Source organism: Ovis aries, chromosome 1 (genome assembly GCF_016772045.2).
Source record: "Ovis aries strain OAR_USU_Benz2616 breed Rambouillet chromosome 1, ARS-UI_Ramb_v3.0, whole genome shotgun sequence".
In the NCBI taxonomy this organism is placed as follows: Eukaryota; Metazoa; Chordata; class Mammalia; order Artiodactyla; family Bovidae; genus Ovis; species Ovis aries.
This window is the reverse complement of record NC_056054.1, coordinates 39691958-39708723: the sequence shown is the minus strand read 5'-3', so window position 1 is coordinate 39708723 and position 16766 is coordinate 39691958. Positions and strand designations below refer to the sequence as shown.

General features: G+C 38.9%; 1 protein-coding gene across 9 annotated transcripts in view; it reads right to left on the bottom strand.

Moving 5' to 3' along the window:
* UBE2U (ubiquitin conjugating enzyme E2 U) overlaps positions 1–16766 on the bottom strand; it is a 78622-nt gene that overhangs the window by 22142 nt on the left and 39714 nt on the right. For 5 of the 9 annotated variants that reach the window (XM_004002044.6, XM_027970829.3, XM_042249214.2 and 2 more), the window contains 2 exons: positions 13011–13099; positions 926–1007 (listed from right to left, as the gene is read on the bottom strand). In XM_004002044.6, the coding sequence (XP_004002093.2) occupies positions 926–1007; positions 13011–13099 (171 nt within the window). Of the gene's footprint in view, positions 1–921; positions 1008–13005; positions 13100–16766 lie in introns of those variants that run through there. The other 4 variants (XM_027970839.3, XM_027970836.3, XM_027970843.3 and 1 more) reach the window with 2 other exon arrangements.

The window sequence follows — 16766 nt, the reverse complement described above, 5'->3', positions numbered from 1 at the left end:
TGCTCTAACACGATGAAGCAAAAAACCTGCCTTTAGAAGTCACAAGACCAAAGCTGAGATTAAGGTCCTTTCCTTAATGTGGTCTAAAAGTAATTACAAAAGATACTGTCACAATTTATCATTGTATTTAATTATATACTTCCTCATTAATTTAATACACTTGGTTCCTGAGTGAATAATCCTTCTGTGAAAGAGGAAAAGATATTTGAAACTATGAGAAAGATGAAATGCTAACTGGTGATCTATACAGATGTGAGAGTTGGACCATAAAGAAGGCTGAGCACTAAAAGAATTGATGTTTTTGAATTGTGATGCTGGAGAACTCTTCAGAGTCCCTTGGACTGCAAGGAGATCAAACCAATCAATTCTAAAGGAAATCAACCCTGAATATTCATTGGAAGGACTGATGCTGAAGCTGAAACTTCAATACTTTGGCCACTTGATGAGAAGAACTGACTCACTGGAAAAGATCCTGATGCTGGGAAAGACTGAAGGCAAAAGGAGAAGCAGGTGGCAGAGGATGACATGGTTAGATGGCATCACTGATTCAATGGACATGAATTTGTGTAAACTCTCGGAGATAGTGGCGGACAGAGGAGCATGGTGTGCCGCAGTCCATGGAGTCACAAAGAGTTGGACACGACTTGGTGACTGAACAACAACGAGGATGGAAACAAGAAAATTAATAGGAAAAGTACTGTGAGATCCCTTCACGGTGGCTCAGATCCTGTCTCCATCTTTGGAAGGCAGTAGATAGCAAAGGTATTTCCCACTGGGGTTCATATGAAAGGACAAAAGGATACTTGGTTTTGTTCAGGTTTTAAATAAATTCAATGGGTTTCTTCTAATAGTTCAGTTAGTAGAAAGTGAATAATAGATATTTCAGGTGCAGAGTAAAATATTCTAGACACTTAAAATTACTTACCTTAAACTCCATTCTTTAGTATGTTTTAGATCATCTTTCCTCCAATTATAATACTGTTTAATGAAACTCGGATCTTTAAGAACTGAAATTAGAACAATTTAAAAAGGAGCTATGTATACGTTCTTTAACAACAGTTCAAAGTTTAAAATAATACATGTCTTTAGTTGGTATGAGGCAATAACACATACTATCATAGTTCAAGTCACATTACAATCCTCAGACACTTTCCAAATTCTTTTTACTTAAATTTTGTGATGTTTGATGTTGTTTGAATAATCAGATTTTAACTGTGTAACTTATACAAACTCTTATACAAAGACCATGTGGAAAATTCTTAAAGAGATGGGAATACCAGATCACCTTACCTGGCTCCTGCAAAACCTGTATGCAGGTCAAGAAGCAACAGTTAAAACTGGACATGGAACAGCAGACTGGATCCAAACTGGGAAAGGAGTACGCCAAGGCTGTATATTGTCATCTGCTTATTTAACTTACATGCAGAGTACATCATACGAAATGCCAGGCTGGATGAAGCACAAGCTGGAGTCAAGATGGCCAGGAGAAATATCAATAACCTCAGATATGCAGATGACACCACTCTTAGGGCAGAAAGTGAAGAGGAACTAAAGAACCTCTTGATGAAAGTGCAAGAGGAGAGTGAAAACTCAGCATTCAAAAACTAAGATCATGGTATCCGGTCCCATCACTTCATGGCAAAAAGATGGGGAAACAATGGAAACAGTGACAGAATTTATTTTCTTGGGCTCCAAAATCACTGGAGATGGTGACTGCAGGCATGAAATTAAAAGACGCTTGCTCCTTGGAAAGAAAGCTATGACCAACCTAGAGAGCATATTAAAAAGCAGACATTACTTTGCCAACAAAGGTCCATCTAGTCAAGGCTATGGTTTTTTCCAGTAGTCATGTATGGATGTGAGAGCTGGACCATGAAGAAAGCTGAGCACCAAAGAATTGATGCTTTTGAATTGTGGTGCTGGATAAGATGCTTGAGAGTGCCCTGGACTGCAAGGAGATCAAACCAGTCAATCCTAAGGGAAATCAGTCCTGAATATTCATTGGAAGGACTAAAGCTGAAGGTGAAGCTCCAATACTTTGGCCACCTGATGCTAAGAACTGACTCACTGGAAAAGACCCTGATGCTGGAAAGATTGAAGACAGAAGGAGAAGAGGAGGACAGAGGATGAGATGGTTGGATGGCATCACCCACTCGATGGACATGAGTTTGAGCAAGCTCCGGGAGCTGGTGACAAGGAAGCGTGGTGTGCTGTAGTCCACGGGGTCACAAAGAATTAGACACGACTGAGCGACTGAACTGAACTGACTGAATTTATCATTATACTGACAACTGTTTATATATAACTTACAGAAATGAAGACAGTGTTAAAATAGCTCATATAGAAACTGACATCATTATTTAATAAAATTCTAATTCAGCACTTCAAGTGAAAACAATAAAACCTTGGAGTCTGATGTGACATTGCAGATTATGATTTTCCACAAAGCAAGCATCTACAACAAATGATCATCCAGCCTCTAAATCCCTTGCCAATGACAGAAAATTCTCCTCTGTATTTTGAGACTGCCCATCCCATTGACAGCTATGTAGGTCACACGGTCCTTCCTTAATCTGAGGGCTTAATCTGAGTTTCCTCTGTTCATCCTTCTGACCCCCTCCAGCAATACTGAGTAAATTTATCCCTCCCCCATGGGCAGGGTCCCTCTAATATTTGAAGATAGCTCTCAGGGCAGTCTCAGTTCCTTCAACTTTTTCTTAAGTCATAATTTTCTAGAGACCTAACCATTCTCAGCCCATTGGTGAACTCTGTTGATATTCCTACTAGAATTTTTATCCAGAACTGGCTCAGAATCTTGACTTCATACCAATAGCAAGATGCAGGTGGGATTGCTGTCTCCCTCAGAACAGACAGATCAATTTAGTTCAGATCTGCCTTGGCATTCTGGAAATCACATTACACCACTGGCTCATATGTCTGTGGTTAATTATAAGCCTTATGCCTTCAATGAGTTTCACATAAAGTTACTGAAAACCTACTAAGCTTAAGGACTGGTGGTTTTTACATGAAATGCTATTAAGCCAAATCATTCACACACACACATATATTCTTCCTTCTCTCCTTTGTCCTCCCCCAGCTTTCTGCCTCTCCCTCCTCTCCTCCCCTTCCCTTCTCCCCTATCCCCCACCTCTTTTTCTCTCTCTTTCTTCTAATTGTCCTGGGTTTACAGCCGTGAACTATTTAACCAACCTGATGCTCCCTCCCAGTCTTGTCCTTATCTGGAGCTTCCTTCTTTTTTTTTTTTTTTAATTTTAGTTTTTTATTTTTTAAATTTTAAAATCTTTAATTCTTACATGCATTCCCAAACATGAACCCCCCTCCCACCTCCCCTCCCCATAACATCTTTCTGGGTCATCCCCATGCACCAGCCCCAAGCATGCTGCATCCTGCGTCAGACATAGACTGGCGATTCAATTCACATGATAGTATACATGTTAGAATGTCATTCTCCCAAATCATCCCACCCTGTCCCTCTCTCCCTCTGAGTCCAAAGCTTCCTTCTTAACAGTGATTAATTAACGCCTTCCAGCTTGATGAAATTTGTCATTGACACAAAAAACATTTAAACTTAGTCATTCTCCTTTTCTTCTATTATTGTTACATGATTTTCACCAGCAATGTTCCTATCTATACTTTAATATATTTAATTCAAACACACATACATGCATATTCTTATAGACTTTGTTGATATTCTTTTTATTGTTATTTGGAATATATTCCTTCCTTCCTTCAAGGAAGCAAACCTGCACTCCCCAGAGTCCTTAGCAGGATTCATTATTACTTTTAGATGATTATAATAATTAACATTAATAGAATTCTTACTTTGTATGCGGGTACTTGTAGATATGCAGTCTTACCATTATAATACCCACTTCACAGACAGACAGACACAGAAAAGTTGATAAATGTCTTCTCAAAGGTACTATTCATTACTCATTCATTACTATTTGAATGATGTACTCTGCATATAGGTTAAATAAACAGGGTGACAATATACAGCCTTGACATACTCCTTTCCCAGTTTGGAACCAGTCTATTGTTCCATGTCTGGTTCTAACTGTTGCTTCTTGACCTGCATACAGGTTTCACAGGAGGCAGGTAAGGTGACCTGGTATTCCCACCTCTTTAAGAATTTTTCACAGTTTGTTGTGATCCACACAGTCAAAGACTTGAAATACACAAAAAATTTTTTGTCACACTAGCAGCTTGTGGCATCTCAGTTCTCTGACCAGGGATTGAACCTGGCCCTTAGCAGTGAAGCAGTGGATATTAAGAGAACAGAAGCAGAAGATATTAAGAAGAGGTAACAAGAATAAACAGAAAAACTATACAAAAAATATCTTAATGACATGGATAATCATGATGGTGTGATTACTCACCTAGCGCCAGACATCCTGAATTATGAAGTCAAATGGGCATTAAGAAGCATCACTATGAACAAAGCTAGTAAAGGTGATGGAATTCTAGCTAATTCAAATCTTAAAAGATGATGTGGTTAAAGTGCTGCATTCATTATGCCAGCATATTTGGAAAACTCAGCAATGGCCACAGGACTGGAAAAGATCAATTTTCATTCCAATCCCAAAGAAGTGAAAGTGAAAGTGAAGTCACTCAGTCGTGTCCGACTCTGCGATCCCATGGACTATATATAGTCTACTAGGCTTCTCTGTCCATGGGATTTTCCAGGCAAGAGTACTGGAGTGGGTTGCCGGTTGCCATTTCCTTCTCCAGGGGATCTTCCTGACCCAGGGATCGAACCCAGGGCTCCTGCATTGCAGGCAGATGCTTTACCCTCTGAGCCACCAGGGAAGCCCAAAGAAAGGCAATGCCAAAAAAGGTTCAAACTACTGCACAATTGCACTCATTTCACATGCTAGCAAGGTCATGCTCAAAATCCTCCAAGCTAGGCTTCAACGGAATGTGAACCAAGAACTTCCAGATGTACAAGCTGGATTTACAAGCTGGCAGAGGGACCAGAGATCAAATTGCCAACATCTACTAGATTATAGAAAAAGCAAGCAAGTTCCAGAAAAAAACATCTACTTCTGCTTCATTGACAACTCCAAAGCCTTTGACTGTGTGTATCACAGCAAACTGTGGAAAATTCTTAAAGAGATGGGAATACCAGATCACCTTATCTGCTTCCTGTGAAACTTGTATGCAGGTCAAGAAGCAACAGTTAGAACTGGACATGGAACAGCACACTGGTTCCAAATTGGGAAAGGAGTCCGTCAAGGCTGTATATTGTCACTCTGCTTATTTAACTTATATGCAGAGTACATCATGCGAAATGCCAGGCTGGATGAAGCACAAGCTGGAATCAAGATCACCGGGGGAGGTATCAATAACCTCAGATATGCAGATGACACCACCCTTATGGCAGAAAGCGAAGAGGAACTAAAGAACCTCTTGATGAAAGTGAAAGAGGAGAGTGAAAAAACTGGCTTAAAGCTCAACATTCAAAAAATGAAGATCATGGCATCTGGTCCCATCACTTCATGGCAAATAGATGGGGAAACAATGGAAACAATGACAGACTATTTTCTTGGGCTCTAAAATCACTGGAGATGGTGACTGCAGCCATGAAATCAAAAGACGCTTGCTCACTGGAAGGAAAACTATGACCAACCAAGACAGCATATTAAAAAGCACAGACATTACTTTGCTGACAAGGGTCTGTCTAGTCAAAGCTATGATTTTTCCAGTAGTCATGTGTGGATGTGAGAGTTGGACTATAAAGAAAGCAAAGTGCCAAGGAATTGATGCTTTTGAACTGTGGTGTTGGAGAAGATGCTTGAGAGTCCCTTGGACTGCCGGAGATCAAACCAGTCAATCCTAAAGGAAATCAGTCCTGAATATTCATTGGAAGGACTAAAGCTGAAGCTCCAATATTTTGGCCACCTGATGTGAAGAGTTGACTCATGGGAAAAGACCCTGATGCTGGGAAAGATTGAAGGCAGGAGGAGAAGGGGATGACAGACGATGAGATGGTTGAATGGCATCACCCACTTGCAGGATATGAGTTTGAGCAATCTCCGGGAGTTGCTGATGGACAGGAAATCCTGTTGTGCTGCAGTCCAAGGGGTTGCATAGTGTTGCACACGAAAGAGCAACTGAACTGAACTGAACCACTAGGCCACCAGGGAAAATTTGATGTTTCCATTTAAGGATAATTCATGTCTTTCCTTGATTTTTTGGAATTGCCTTTCCTATATTTTCTATTTGAGTATGTATGGCACTCTCTTCCTTATATGTTCTGAAATCCCAAATGGCACGGTCATCTTTTCTGAATAATCCCATTATTCTTATATTACAGAGTCATTTTCTCCATTGCTTTCTCTACTATCTGAGAGAGGACAGATGCCACCATATTTGTACAAACTTTTAACACAACATTGAAAAAACCAAGATCATGATATCCAGTCCCATCAATTCATAGCAATAAAGGGGAAAAAATGGAAACAGTGACAGATTTTATTTTCTTGGGCTCAAAAATCACTGTGGACAACGACGACAGCCATGAAATTAAAAGACACTTGCCCCTTGAAAGAAAAGCTATGACAAACCTAGACAGTGAGTTAAAAAGCAGAGACATCACTTTATAGACAAAGGTCTGTCTAGTCAAAGCTATGGTTTTTCAGTAGTCATGTACAGATATGAGAGTTGAACAATTAAGAAGGCTGAGCACCAAAGAATTGATACTTTTGAACTGTGGTACTAAAGAAGACTCTTGAGAGTCTCTTGGACAGCAAGGAGATCAACCTAGTCAATCCTAAAGGAAATCTGAACTGTTGCTAAAGCTGAAGCTCCAATACTTTGGATACCTGATATGAAGAGCCAACCTACCGGAAAAGACCCTGATGCTGGGAAAGATTGAAGTCAGGAGGAGAAGGGGGTGACAGAGGATGAGATGGTTGAATGGAATCACCGACTCGATGACATGAGTCTGAGCAAACTCTGGGAGATAGTGAAGGACAGGGAAGCCTGGCATGCTTGCAGTCCATGGGATTGCAAAGAGTCACACGTGACTGAGTGACTTAAAAAATTTTATTCTCATAGTTTTTTCACTCATCTGTCTCCTACCATCTAACGTTAAATGCCTCAAAAAGCTTATGATAATGCTTATCATTTTGTCTTCAATACAACCTGCTGTTTAGACAGAGAATATGGTCAGTGGATGATGTTCAGAGGGGAATAGTGAAGAAATGAGAACTGGTGAGATTTTGTCAGAAATTCTTCGTTAAAATCTCTCATCGCTACCAGAACTTGACAGTGTGGCAATTTGGTAATCTTTGGTAGAAAGCATCCTCTGTTGCCTCCATAGTATAGTTCTTCCTGCCTTTACTTCTGAGGATTACCGGACATCACTTCTACTGTTTTCTTCTATGATACACCTATTGTCCAACATCTGTATAGGCTGATCTGAAAAAATTTTTTCCACTCTGGGACTGTCATGTCCAAAGAAATATACAAGCACTAACTTACCTCCTTTTAAGTTCTATTTTCACACATACTACCTTATGCTAACCATAGAGGAACAACTTAGGAAAGAATATTTTTGTCAATGAATAGAAATGAAAAATGAGATACAAAGAGTTAAATGACTAACCTAAATTCACTTAACTAAGAGTCTCTAATTTCTGACATCAGGCTTTTCCCATAAGGACCTTTCCATTGCTTGAATATCGTAACCACCTGGGGAGCTATAAAAACTACTCTCCCAGGGTTCTGCTCCCGAGACCCTACTATAATTGGTCTGGGGGGTGCACCTTTAACATGGAAATTTTCACAAGCTCCTCTGGGGATTCTAATGAGTGGTCAAGACTGAGACCACTGCACTGGAATTTGATGATACTGCTTCTTGCATCTAAATGTATTTTTGGAGATACCTGCCCTCATCGCTAGTTCAAAGGCTCTAGGAATGAAAGTATCCCAAGGTGAAAGCAAGCATTCCCACGATGCTTCAGGCTGCTTGGTCTGTCTTGTTGACAGCAAACAAATGCCAGGAAGCCTCCGCTCACTATTGCAGGGTACACTGGTCTGAAGGAATTCTTTTCCTGTAACATAAACATTTCCTTATGGGGATTGGATTTTGCCATTAAGGTGCTGTTGCCCACAACCAGATGTATTGGTTTGTTCTCTGCCAAACTTTTTATTTGCCATTCTATAGTGATGGACAGAGAACAGTGGATCATCAGTACATTTTCCCATGATTGTCTATGATTATGAATAAATAATTGTAATTATTGAAAATGTACCACACATACTTCAGAGTTTGAATTTAAATCTCAAGTTATAGAGAAAGAACAATTTTATATCATATAATGGAGGCAATGTAATATAAAACAAAGGATAATGCATGTGGAATCAGAGGACTCAGTTCAAGTCTTTGGGACACAGCCTAACTGTACTATAAATAGCCACACTTAGTGAGCACTCGCTGTGCACCAGGCACTGTTAGAGAGTCTCAGTGTTATGAGGTATGTTCTGTGATTATTCTCATCTTACAGATGAGAGAACTGGGACACAAAGAGGTTAAGAAACTTTCCCAAGGTCACACTACTGGTAAATTGCAGGGTCTTGGCAATATACATTCAGAATTTACACTGTTACCAATCTCTCATATTCCATGTGTGATTTTTAGGTAAATTACTTAGCTTCCCTTGGTCTTGGTTTTCTCATGTGTAAAACAGAGTAATAACAATGCCCAGCTCATTGGGTTCATATACAACTATGGAATTTGGTGTTCAGTAAATATTGGTTGATAAGTGAAAAAACAATAATATTGAATTGATTAAAAAAATACAGATTAAGAGGTGCAAACAACTAAGCACAAAATAAACAAACTACAAAAATATATTATACAACAGGGAATTTAGCCAATAATTTATAATAACTATAAATGGAATATAACCTTTAAAAATTGTGAATCACTATCATTGTACGTGTGAAACTTACATAATATTGTACATCAACTATATCTCAATAAAAAATAAACAAAAGAACCAATAGGGCATATACTTTGTAAACTGTATTATACAGTTATTCTGTATCATACAAGAATAAACTTATTATTTGTGGCACAAAGATATGCAATAGAGTTAAAACTTAAAATCATAATATAACCACTCATCACTACTCATAAAATAAAAAGCTTTTTAAAATATGCACAAGAGTTTAATAATCTTTCCAGTGATAAAAATATAACTGTAGAAATGAAGTTAATAGAAGTTTCTATTTTATTTCTGAGTAGTTGAAGAAGCATTCTATAATCTGAAAGCTTCATCTTTATTATTGCCAGGAAATTAAGCCATTAAAAAGATAGTATTGGATCTTAGCCAGCTGAACTATCCAAAGACAAAATGGCCAGCAGAACATGTAAGGGTTACATTTAATTTTTTTTAATTAAGTGCTGGTTACTATTGAAGGAAAGCTTCTGAAACATTCTCATACAAATCTCTGTAGGAAAAAGAGGCAGAGTGATTGTGAGATCTGGCACCAAGGGCTAGAATCAAAGCCTCAGAAATTCTTCTGGGCTAGAGGCAACCATTGCCAGCTATTGCCTTCACAAAAAGGGATGAATTACATACTAGCTTAGTGAGAGATGTAGAAACAAGAACCAAATTAAACATTTTGGTGTCAGACTCTTTTCAAGAAGAAATTTCAGCCAGTGATACTGCATTATTTCTTCCATTTAAAAATTATTCTTTATTATAAGAAATCATTTCCAATTTTCTTTAATTGGACATGTGCTTCTATTATTTCCTTAGCAGCTTGGAGTTTTCTAGAGCCTCTATATATTTACACGTTATTCCATAAAGCACCATCCTATAACACTCTGTTTTCTGGTTGAAGGAATTGGACACTGAATTGTTCCCTGAAGCATGGCAACTGCCTCTCGACATGTCTGTTAAGGGTTATCACCTCCTGGAACCCATCTGAGCTCCTCAGGGCCTCTTACATAACAAATACTCAAGATGCATTTGCTGAACTGACTAAGAAGCAGTCAATCAAAATCTTAGAAATGAAGTAAATGCTCATGTATTCCAGTACCAAAATCAATAAAACTCTTTTGTACTGATAGTGTAGCTAAAGACTATTTCTTAAAGTACCTTAAATTATTTTTCTTAACCACTAATCCATGAATCAGTGAGGAGGATAATGTGTAATTACAAAATAACTAATAACCAACATCCTGAAAGAGCAAGTAATTTCTTAGAAATAATTTGATCTCACATTTTTATATTTATTACGTTTAGTACTTCTTTTTGCTCTTGTTTGCTAAGTTGCTTCAGTCATGTCCAGTTCTTTGTGACCCCATGGACTGTAACCTGCCAGGCTCCTCTGTCCATAGGATTCTCCAGGCAAGAATACTGGAGTGGGTTGCTGATTTCTCCTCCAGGGGATTTTCCCAACCCAGGGATCGAACCCACACCTTTTATGTCTCCTGCATCGGCAGGCGGGTTCTTCACCACTAGCGCCACCTGGGAAGTTCTTTTTGCTCTTATTTGTGCCTTAAAACTAGATATCCTTGTAGCCTATTTATTTTATGAACTGTAGTTTGTCCTTCTTAATCCTCTACCTCTCTCTTGCCCCTCCCCCTTAATTCTCCCCACTGGTCACTGCTGCTGCTGCTAAGTCACTTCAGTCGTGTCTGACTCTGTGTGATCCCATAGACGGCAGCCCACCAGGCTCCCCCGTCCCCGGGATTCTCCAGGTAAGAACACTGGAGTGGGTTGCCATTTCCTTTTCCAATGCATGAAAGTGAAAAGTGAAAGGGAAGTCGCTCAGTCGTGTCCGACTCCTAGTGACCCCATGGACTGCAACCTACCAGGCTCCTCTGTCCATGGGATTTTCCAGGCAAGAGTACTGGAGTGGGGTGCCATCACCTTCTCTGCCACTGGTCACTACTAATTTGTTTTTCTTTACCTCTGTGACTCTGTTTCTATTTTTTATTTATATTCAGTAGTTTTTTTCTAGATTCCACACATAAATGATACCATACAGTAAAAAAAAAAAAAAAAAACTAGATATGATTTTTTGAGGGGTGATATTTTGTTCTCTTAAAACCAGACTATCACAAGGATGAGATGAAACAAGATGAGATCACAAATTAAGGCAGTGGTCATAGAGGTGGAGTAGAGGGAAAACATTTGTAATGCTACAGGAGATAAAATCACTAAGACTTAAAGAGGGAGATAAAGAGGACTAGGAAATGTACATGATTCTGGCTGGGCAAGTAAATGCAAGAATGGTGATCTGCTACTAATCAAGAGAAATAATAAGGGAGGGAGAAGAGGTTTGGGGGCAACATAATGAGTTCATTTGGGGATATCTTAGATATGAGGTACCTTAGCATCAGATTTTATTTTGGGGGGCTAAAAAATCACTGCAGATGGTGATTGCAGCCATGAAATTAAAAGATGCTTACTCCTTGGAAGGAAAGTTATGACCAACCTAGAAAAGGAAATGGCAACCCACTCCAGTGTTCTTGCCTGGAGAATCCCAGGGATGGCGGAGCCTGATGGGCTGTCATCTCTGGGGTCACACAGGGTTGGACACAACTGAAGTGACTTAGCAGACAGCATATTAAAAAGCAGAGACATTACTTTTCCAACAAAGGTCCGTCTAGTCAAAGCTATGGTTTTTCCAGTAGTCATGTATGGATGTGAGAGTTGGACTGAAGAAAGCTGAGCACCAAAGAATTGACGCTTTTGAACTGTGGTGCTGGAGAAACCTCTTGAGAGTCCCTTGGACTGCAAGGAGATCCAACCAGTCCATCCTAAAGGAGATCAGTCCTGAGTATTCATTGGAAGGACTGTTGCTAAAGCTGAAACTCCAATACTTTGGCCACCTCATGCGAAGAGTTGACTCATTGGAAAAGACTCTGATGCTGGGTGGGATTGGGGGCAGGAGGGAAAGGGGACAACAGAGGATGAGATGGCTGGATGGCATCACCAACTCGACGGACATGAGTTTGGGTAAACTCCGGGAGTTGGTGAAGGACAGGGAGGCCTGGCGTGCTGTGATTGATAGGATCACAAAGAGTTGGACACGACTGAGTGACTGAACTGAGCTGAACCTTATTACACAGCTGGAAATGTGCATTTGGAATTCAGAAAACAGTCTGGTTAGAGATGAGGCTTTAGGAATTATTGGCATGTGGGCTAATGAAAACCATAGTAATGGACGATGTCTCCCAGAGAGAGCTGGGCAGAGAATACTGAATGAAGAAGTTATTGCTAAGGAAAGAGGCAGAGGGGCACTTGGAAAGGTAAGAGGAAAACCATGGAATCATAGGAGAGCAGAGCCGATATGAGTTCAAGTAAGATAAGGACTGAAAAAAGTAATCACTGAATCTGAGAATTCGGAAGTCATTGATAACTTTAGAATGTACCATTTCAGTTGAATAGCTGGAGCAAAGTCACATTTGCAGACTGGATAACCCACTTTGATACAAATCAGAAAATAGCACTCTAAAGATTAGATTAAAAGGGACCAGAAAGTTGTCCAGCTCTCCCGTTCCATCTTTTCAGCTCTTACTATATGATGGTAACAGATGATCTTTCACTAGACTGATATAATTGAGCAGCCCCAGGTTTTCTTGCTGTTCCTCTACTTAATAATATCTCTGGCTTTGGAGATAATTGTGTTTAGAATTTAAAAGTTTCCTCCTGCTCTGAAGGCTTCCTTCTGGGGTGAGGCAGTAAAGTAAATCTGAAAGAACTGAGAACTTTATCTTTTATTATTCCAACTGTCTATCCTTCCTTCTGGCTTTTCATCAGACTTTAGTCCAGGACTCTATACAAAAGAGGGACTAACTGAACAGTTATTGAATGATTAGTATATGGAGCCAACAAAGAAGCTTATCACCCTCAAATTCCAAATTTGTGTCAATTAGTCTTTGAAGGCAAGACAAGCTAAGAATGTTCAGAGATTAATATACCACCCCACTCCCCACAAAATAAGACAAGGCTGGATCACCTTACATGGAGTTCTGTAATATTCTGTGGCTTTTGATGTGGCTATTCCAGACCATGTCTTGTAGTAATCACTAAATGAGACTGATTTAATTGATCTGAAAATACAAAATAAAACCGGGCAGTGAGTAGCATGCAAACTTGCTTTTTAAAATTATTTTATCAGAGTGGACTCTTACAGATATTTTGTTATAAGCCATTAGTGTGTGTGCGCATGTGCTAAGTCACTGCAACTGTGTCTGACTCTATGCACCTCTATGGACTGTAACCTGCCAGGCTCCTCTGTCCATGAGGTTCTCCAGGCAAGAATACTGCAGTGGGCCATCACACCCTCCTCCATGGAATCTTCACTCTCCAGGAATTGAACCCACGCCTCTTTATGGGCACCACATGCCTGTACTGGCCGGTGGGTTCTTCACCACTAGTGCCACCTGGGAAGCCCCCACAAAACATTAGGCTGATCTGCAAATTCTAGCATGGTTATTTCTAACAAATGAATCTAACATAATTTTCCACTAATACATGCAAATCACAAAAAAGATCTGCCCACACCAGTTTTCAAGAATAAGTATAAATGTGCATCCATGTGTATATTATAAAAAGAAAAAAATGTAGGTTTAAGATAACTGCCTTTCATGACTAACAGTAAAAAGAACTTTAAATAAAGCATCACAGCTGTATATTTTATCTTTCTACAATAAACAACGTTCTTACATTTCTATGCTGAATTTTAGTAAAATCACCTTTATTTCTTTTTTATTACGAGGAGACAAGAAACACCAGAATTGAGATTAGTTTAATTTTTATACAGAAATCTGATCACTTCCAAAGAGGGAAAATAAACAACTCTTGTCTAATATTACTGCCAGCACATTTCCTTCCTCTGTGCTAATGTTACCAAATCCTAATGGAAGCGCAAAGACTGCTACAAAGGGTTAAACAGAAATTATGAAATGGTCTCTTACTCTCAGATAACTGCATTTCTGCTTTTTTTCCTACAAACATTTCGAATGCAGGGATTCTCAATACTCTATAAACAAAACACTACTTTCAGATAATTTTTTAGATGTGTGAAATCATCAATTAACTGGCTTAAATGGATGCTTAAACATCAAATGTAAAAGACCTTAGGTCTGTTTTAAACTCCTAGCTCTGGAGGAAGAAGCAAATTTTTAGTTACAATAGGTTATTAACATTAATTTTTATAGGTAAATCATAGGTGCTTAAGTATTTGACTCAATTTTGAAAGTAATAGGGCAATACCTGAATGTGTTAATGCATTCCTTTATTTAAGTAATAATTATGGACATCTAAAATTTAAGGCTAACATTTGTCCAGTGTGCTACTGCATCTGTAATCACACTTAAGTAGAAACCTGAAACTTGGTGAAGATAAATTAATCACTACTATTATTGCTTCCAGAGCTACACTCAGTGCTTTATACTACTAAATGATATACTAAACTAACATTAATTTGCCAACAAAATGTTTCGGCATTTGGCAACAGAGGTAACAAAATGAAAGACTGCATTATATCTCCTGCATGAGAAAGCTTGTGATCAATCTGCTGTCACAGATCATTTAGCAGACAACAATGACCCAAGAGGAAGGAAACTGTCAACATACTGTCTAGCGAAAAAAAATACACCATCTTCAGGCACAATCGTCTCCATTGTTTTCTGTCTGTTTGACGACGACCCATGACCCTCTCCCTTCCCAATGGTGTCCTGTTCAATTTCAAGCTGTTAGCCTTCAGGGGTTTTCTCTTCTTCCCCTAGAATAATTTAAAATATTACCCTAAAAGGTATAACTTTAGTATAGTGTGAATATACAAAACAGAATGCCTTGAACACTTGGGAATATCTGTACCTTCAACTCTATAAAGGAAATAACCCCTTAAAATAAGAGAACAATAATTATTTACTATTATTATTCAGATAAACTACTAATGGATAGATACAACATAAAAATACCTGTGTTTATAGTTTCAACCAGTAACAGGAATTTATTGAGTATTATTTTTGGCACTAAGAATATGAAAAAGTAGAAGACATTATTTTAAACTGAACATCAGGATTTATTATCCTGTTGGGAAAATAAGATATATACCTCAACGATTAAGTAGAATAGCTTTATATATTAACATAATAAATGGTCACATCATTTAACAGACATTTGGAGACTATAGTGAAAAACCTGTCTTTGGCAGTGGCAATAAGGAAGAAAGTTGGAGGAAGGAGCTGTAACTTTATTTTGGAGCCACTTGGGAAAGAGTCACTTGGATATAGACCTGGGACAAAGGAAGGAGGCATTTTAGGCCAGGGAAACAGTATTAACAAGAGCTTAGATGGCAAGGAGTGTGGTGTGTTCATGCCTACATAGAGAGGATGCTGGGGGAAGAGGTGATAGTAACAAGATAACTGACCAGAGGGAAAAGTTCCAATTTCAGAAGAATTGGCATTTAATTAAAAGATAGGTGAAATGAGGCAATGATAGGTCTTCAAATTTAGGCAGAGAATGGATAGAGTTGATTCAGTGATCTTGATTTATTAGGTGATAGAGAGTAATCAGAAGTTCTCAAATGAGGCAAGTAAACTAAGAAATCAGTGTTTGAGCAAGAGTTTTCTCTAGCACTAGCATGCAGAGTAGATTATATGAGAGATTAAATGCAAGGGGACCAGTTAGGAAATAAATTCAGTAACTTAGGCAAGAGATCCTGAGAGCCAATACTAGGGTGGAAGCAAAGATTACAAAGGGGAGGAGATGAATTTACGAGAATGCTAAAGAACTGACTGAATCAGCTGCCTGATAGAGTGTGAAAAGTAAAGGTATTTGAGGGTCACATATTCTTCTAAAACCCAGAAGGCCAGTTATTTTTGCTATTAATAGAAACTGTCTAGAGAAACTGAAGTAAAATATGAGTTTAATTTTAAACATGGGTTGTAGGTGATGACCTCTAGGAGTGTGATTGAGAAATTGGGACTGGAAATAAGAGATTTAGGTCAAATCAACATAAAATTTGATAGATGACACCATTAGGGAAAACAAACTCCAAAAGAATAAGTGTTTAGAAAAGAAAGGGCAGAAACCAATTCACAATTAAGGGCCAGGGGGTGGAGAGTGAAGGAAACCAAAAGGATCATTAAAGGAAGAGAATCATGATAGACCTATTTCATGCAAGCAACACCCCAGCCATTGCCAAAGCCTAATGACTAAATCCTTAAATATCTCTGGATAGGGAATGGAAAATGGTACAGCTTCTTTGTAAGACAGCATGGTGGTTTCTTACAAAACTAAACATACTCTTCCCACACAATGCAGCAATAACACTCCTTGGTATTTACCCAAAGGAGCTGGAAACTTATGTGCACACAGAATCTTATACACAGATGTTTAGAGCAGCTTTATTCATAATTGCCAAAATGTAGAAGCAACCAAGATGCCATCAATGGGTGAATGGATAAGTTAAGTGGTGTATATTCGGACAATGGAATATTATTCAGCACTAAAAAGAAATTAGGTAATAAGCCATGAGGACTTTTTTGATGGCTCACTGCTTGCCAATGTAGAAGATACTGGTTTGATCCCTGGGTCGGAAAGATCTCCCGGAGAAGGAAGTGGCAACCTACTCCAGTATTCCTGCCTGGGAAATCCCATGGACAGAGGAGCCTGGCAGGCTACAGTCCACGGGGTCGAAAAAGAGTCAGACACAACTAGCAACTAAAACAACAACAACAACAAAGAAATCATGAAGAGTCATGTAGT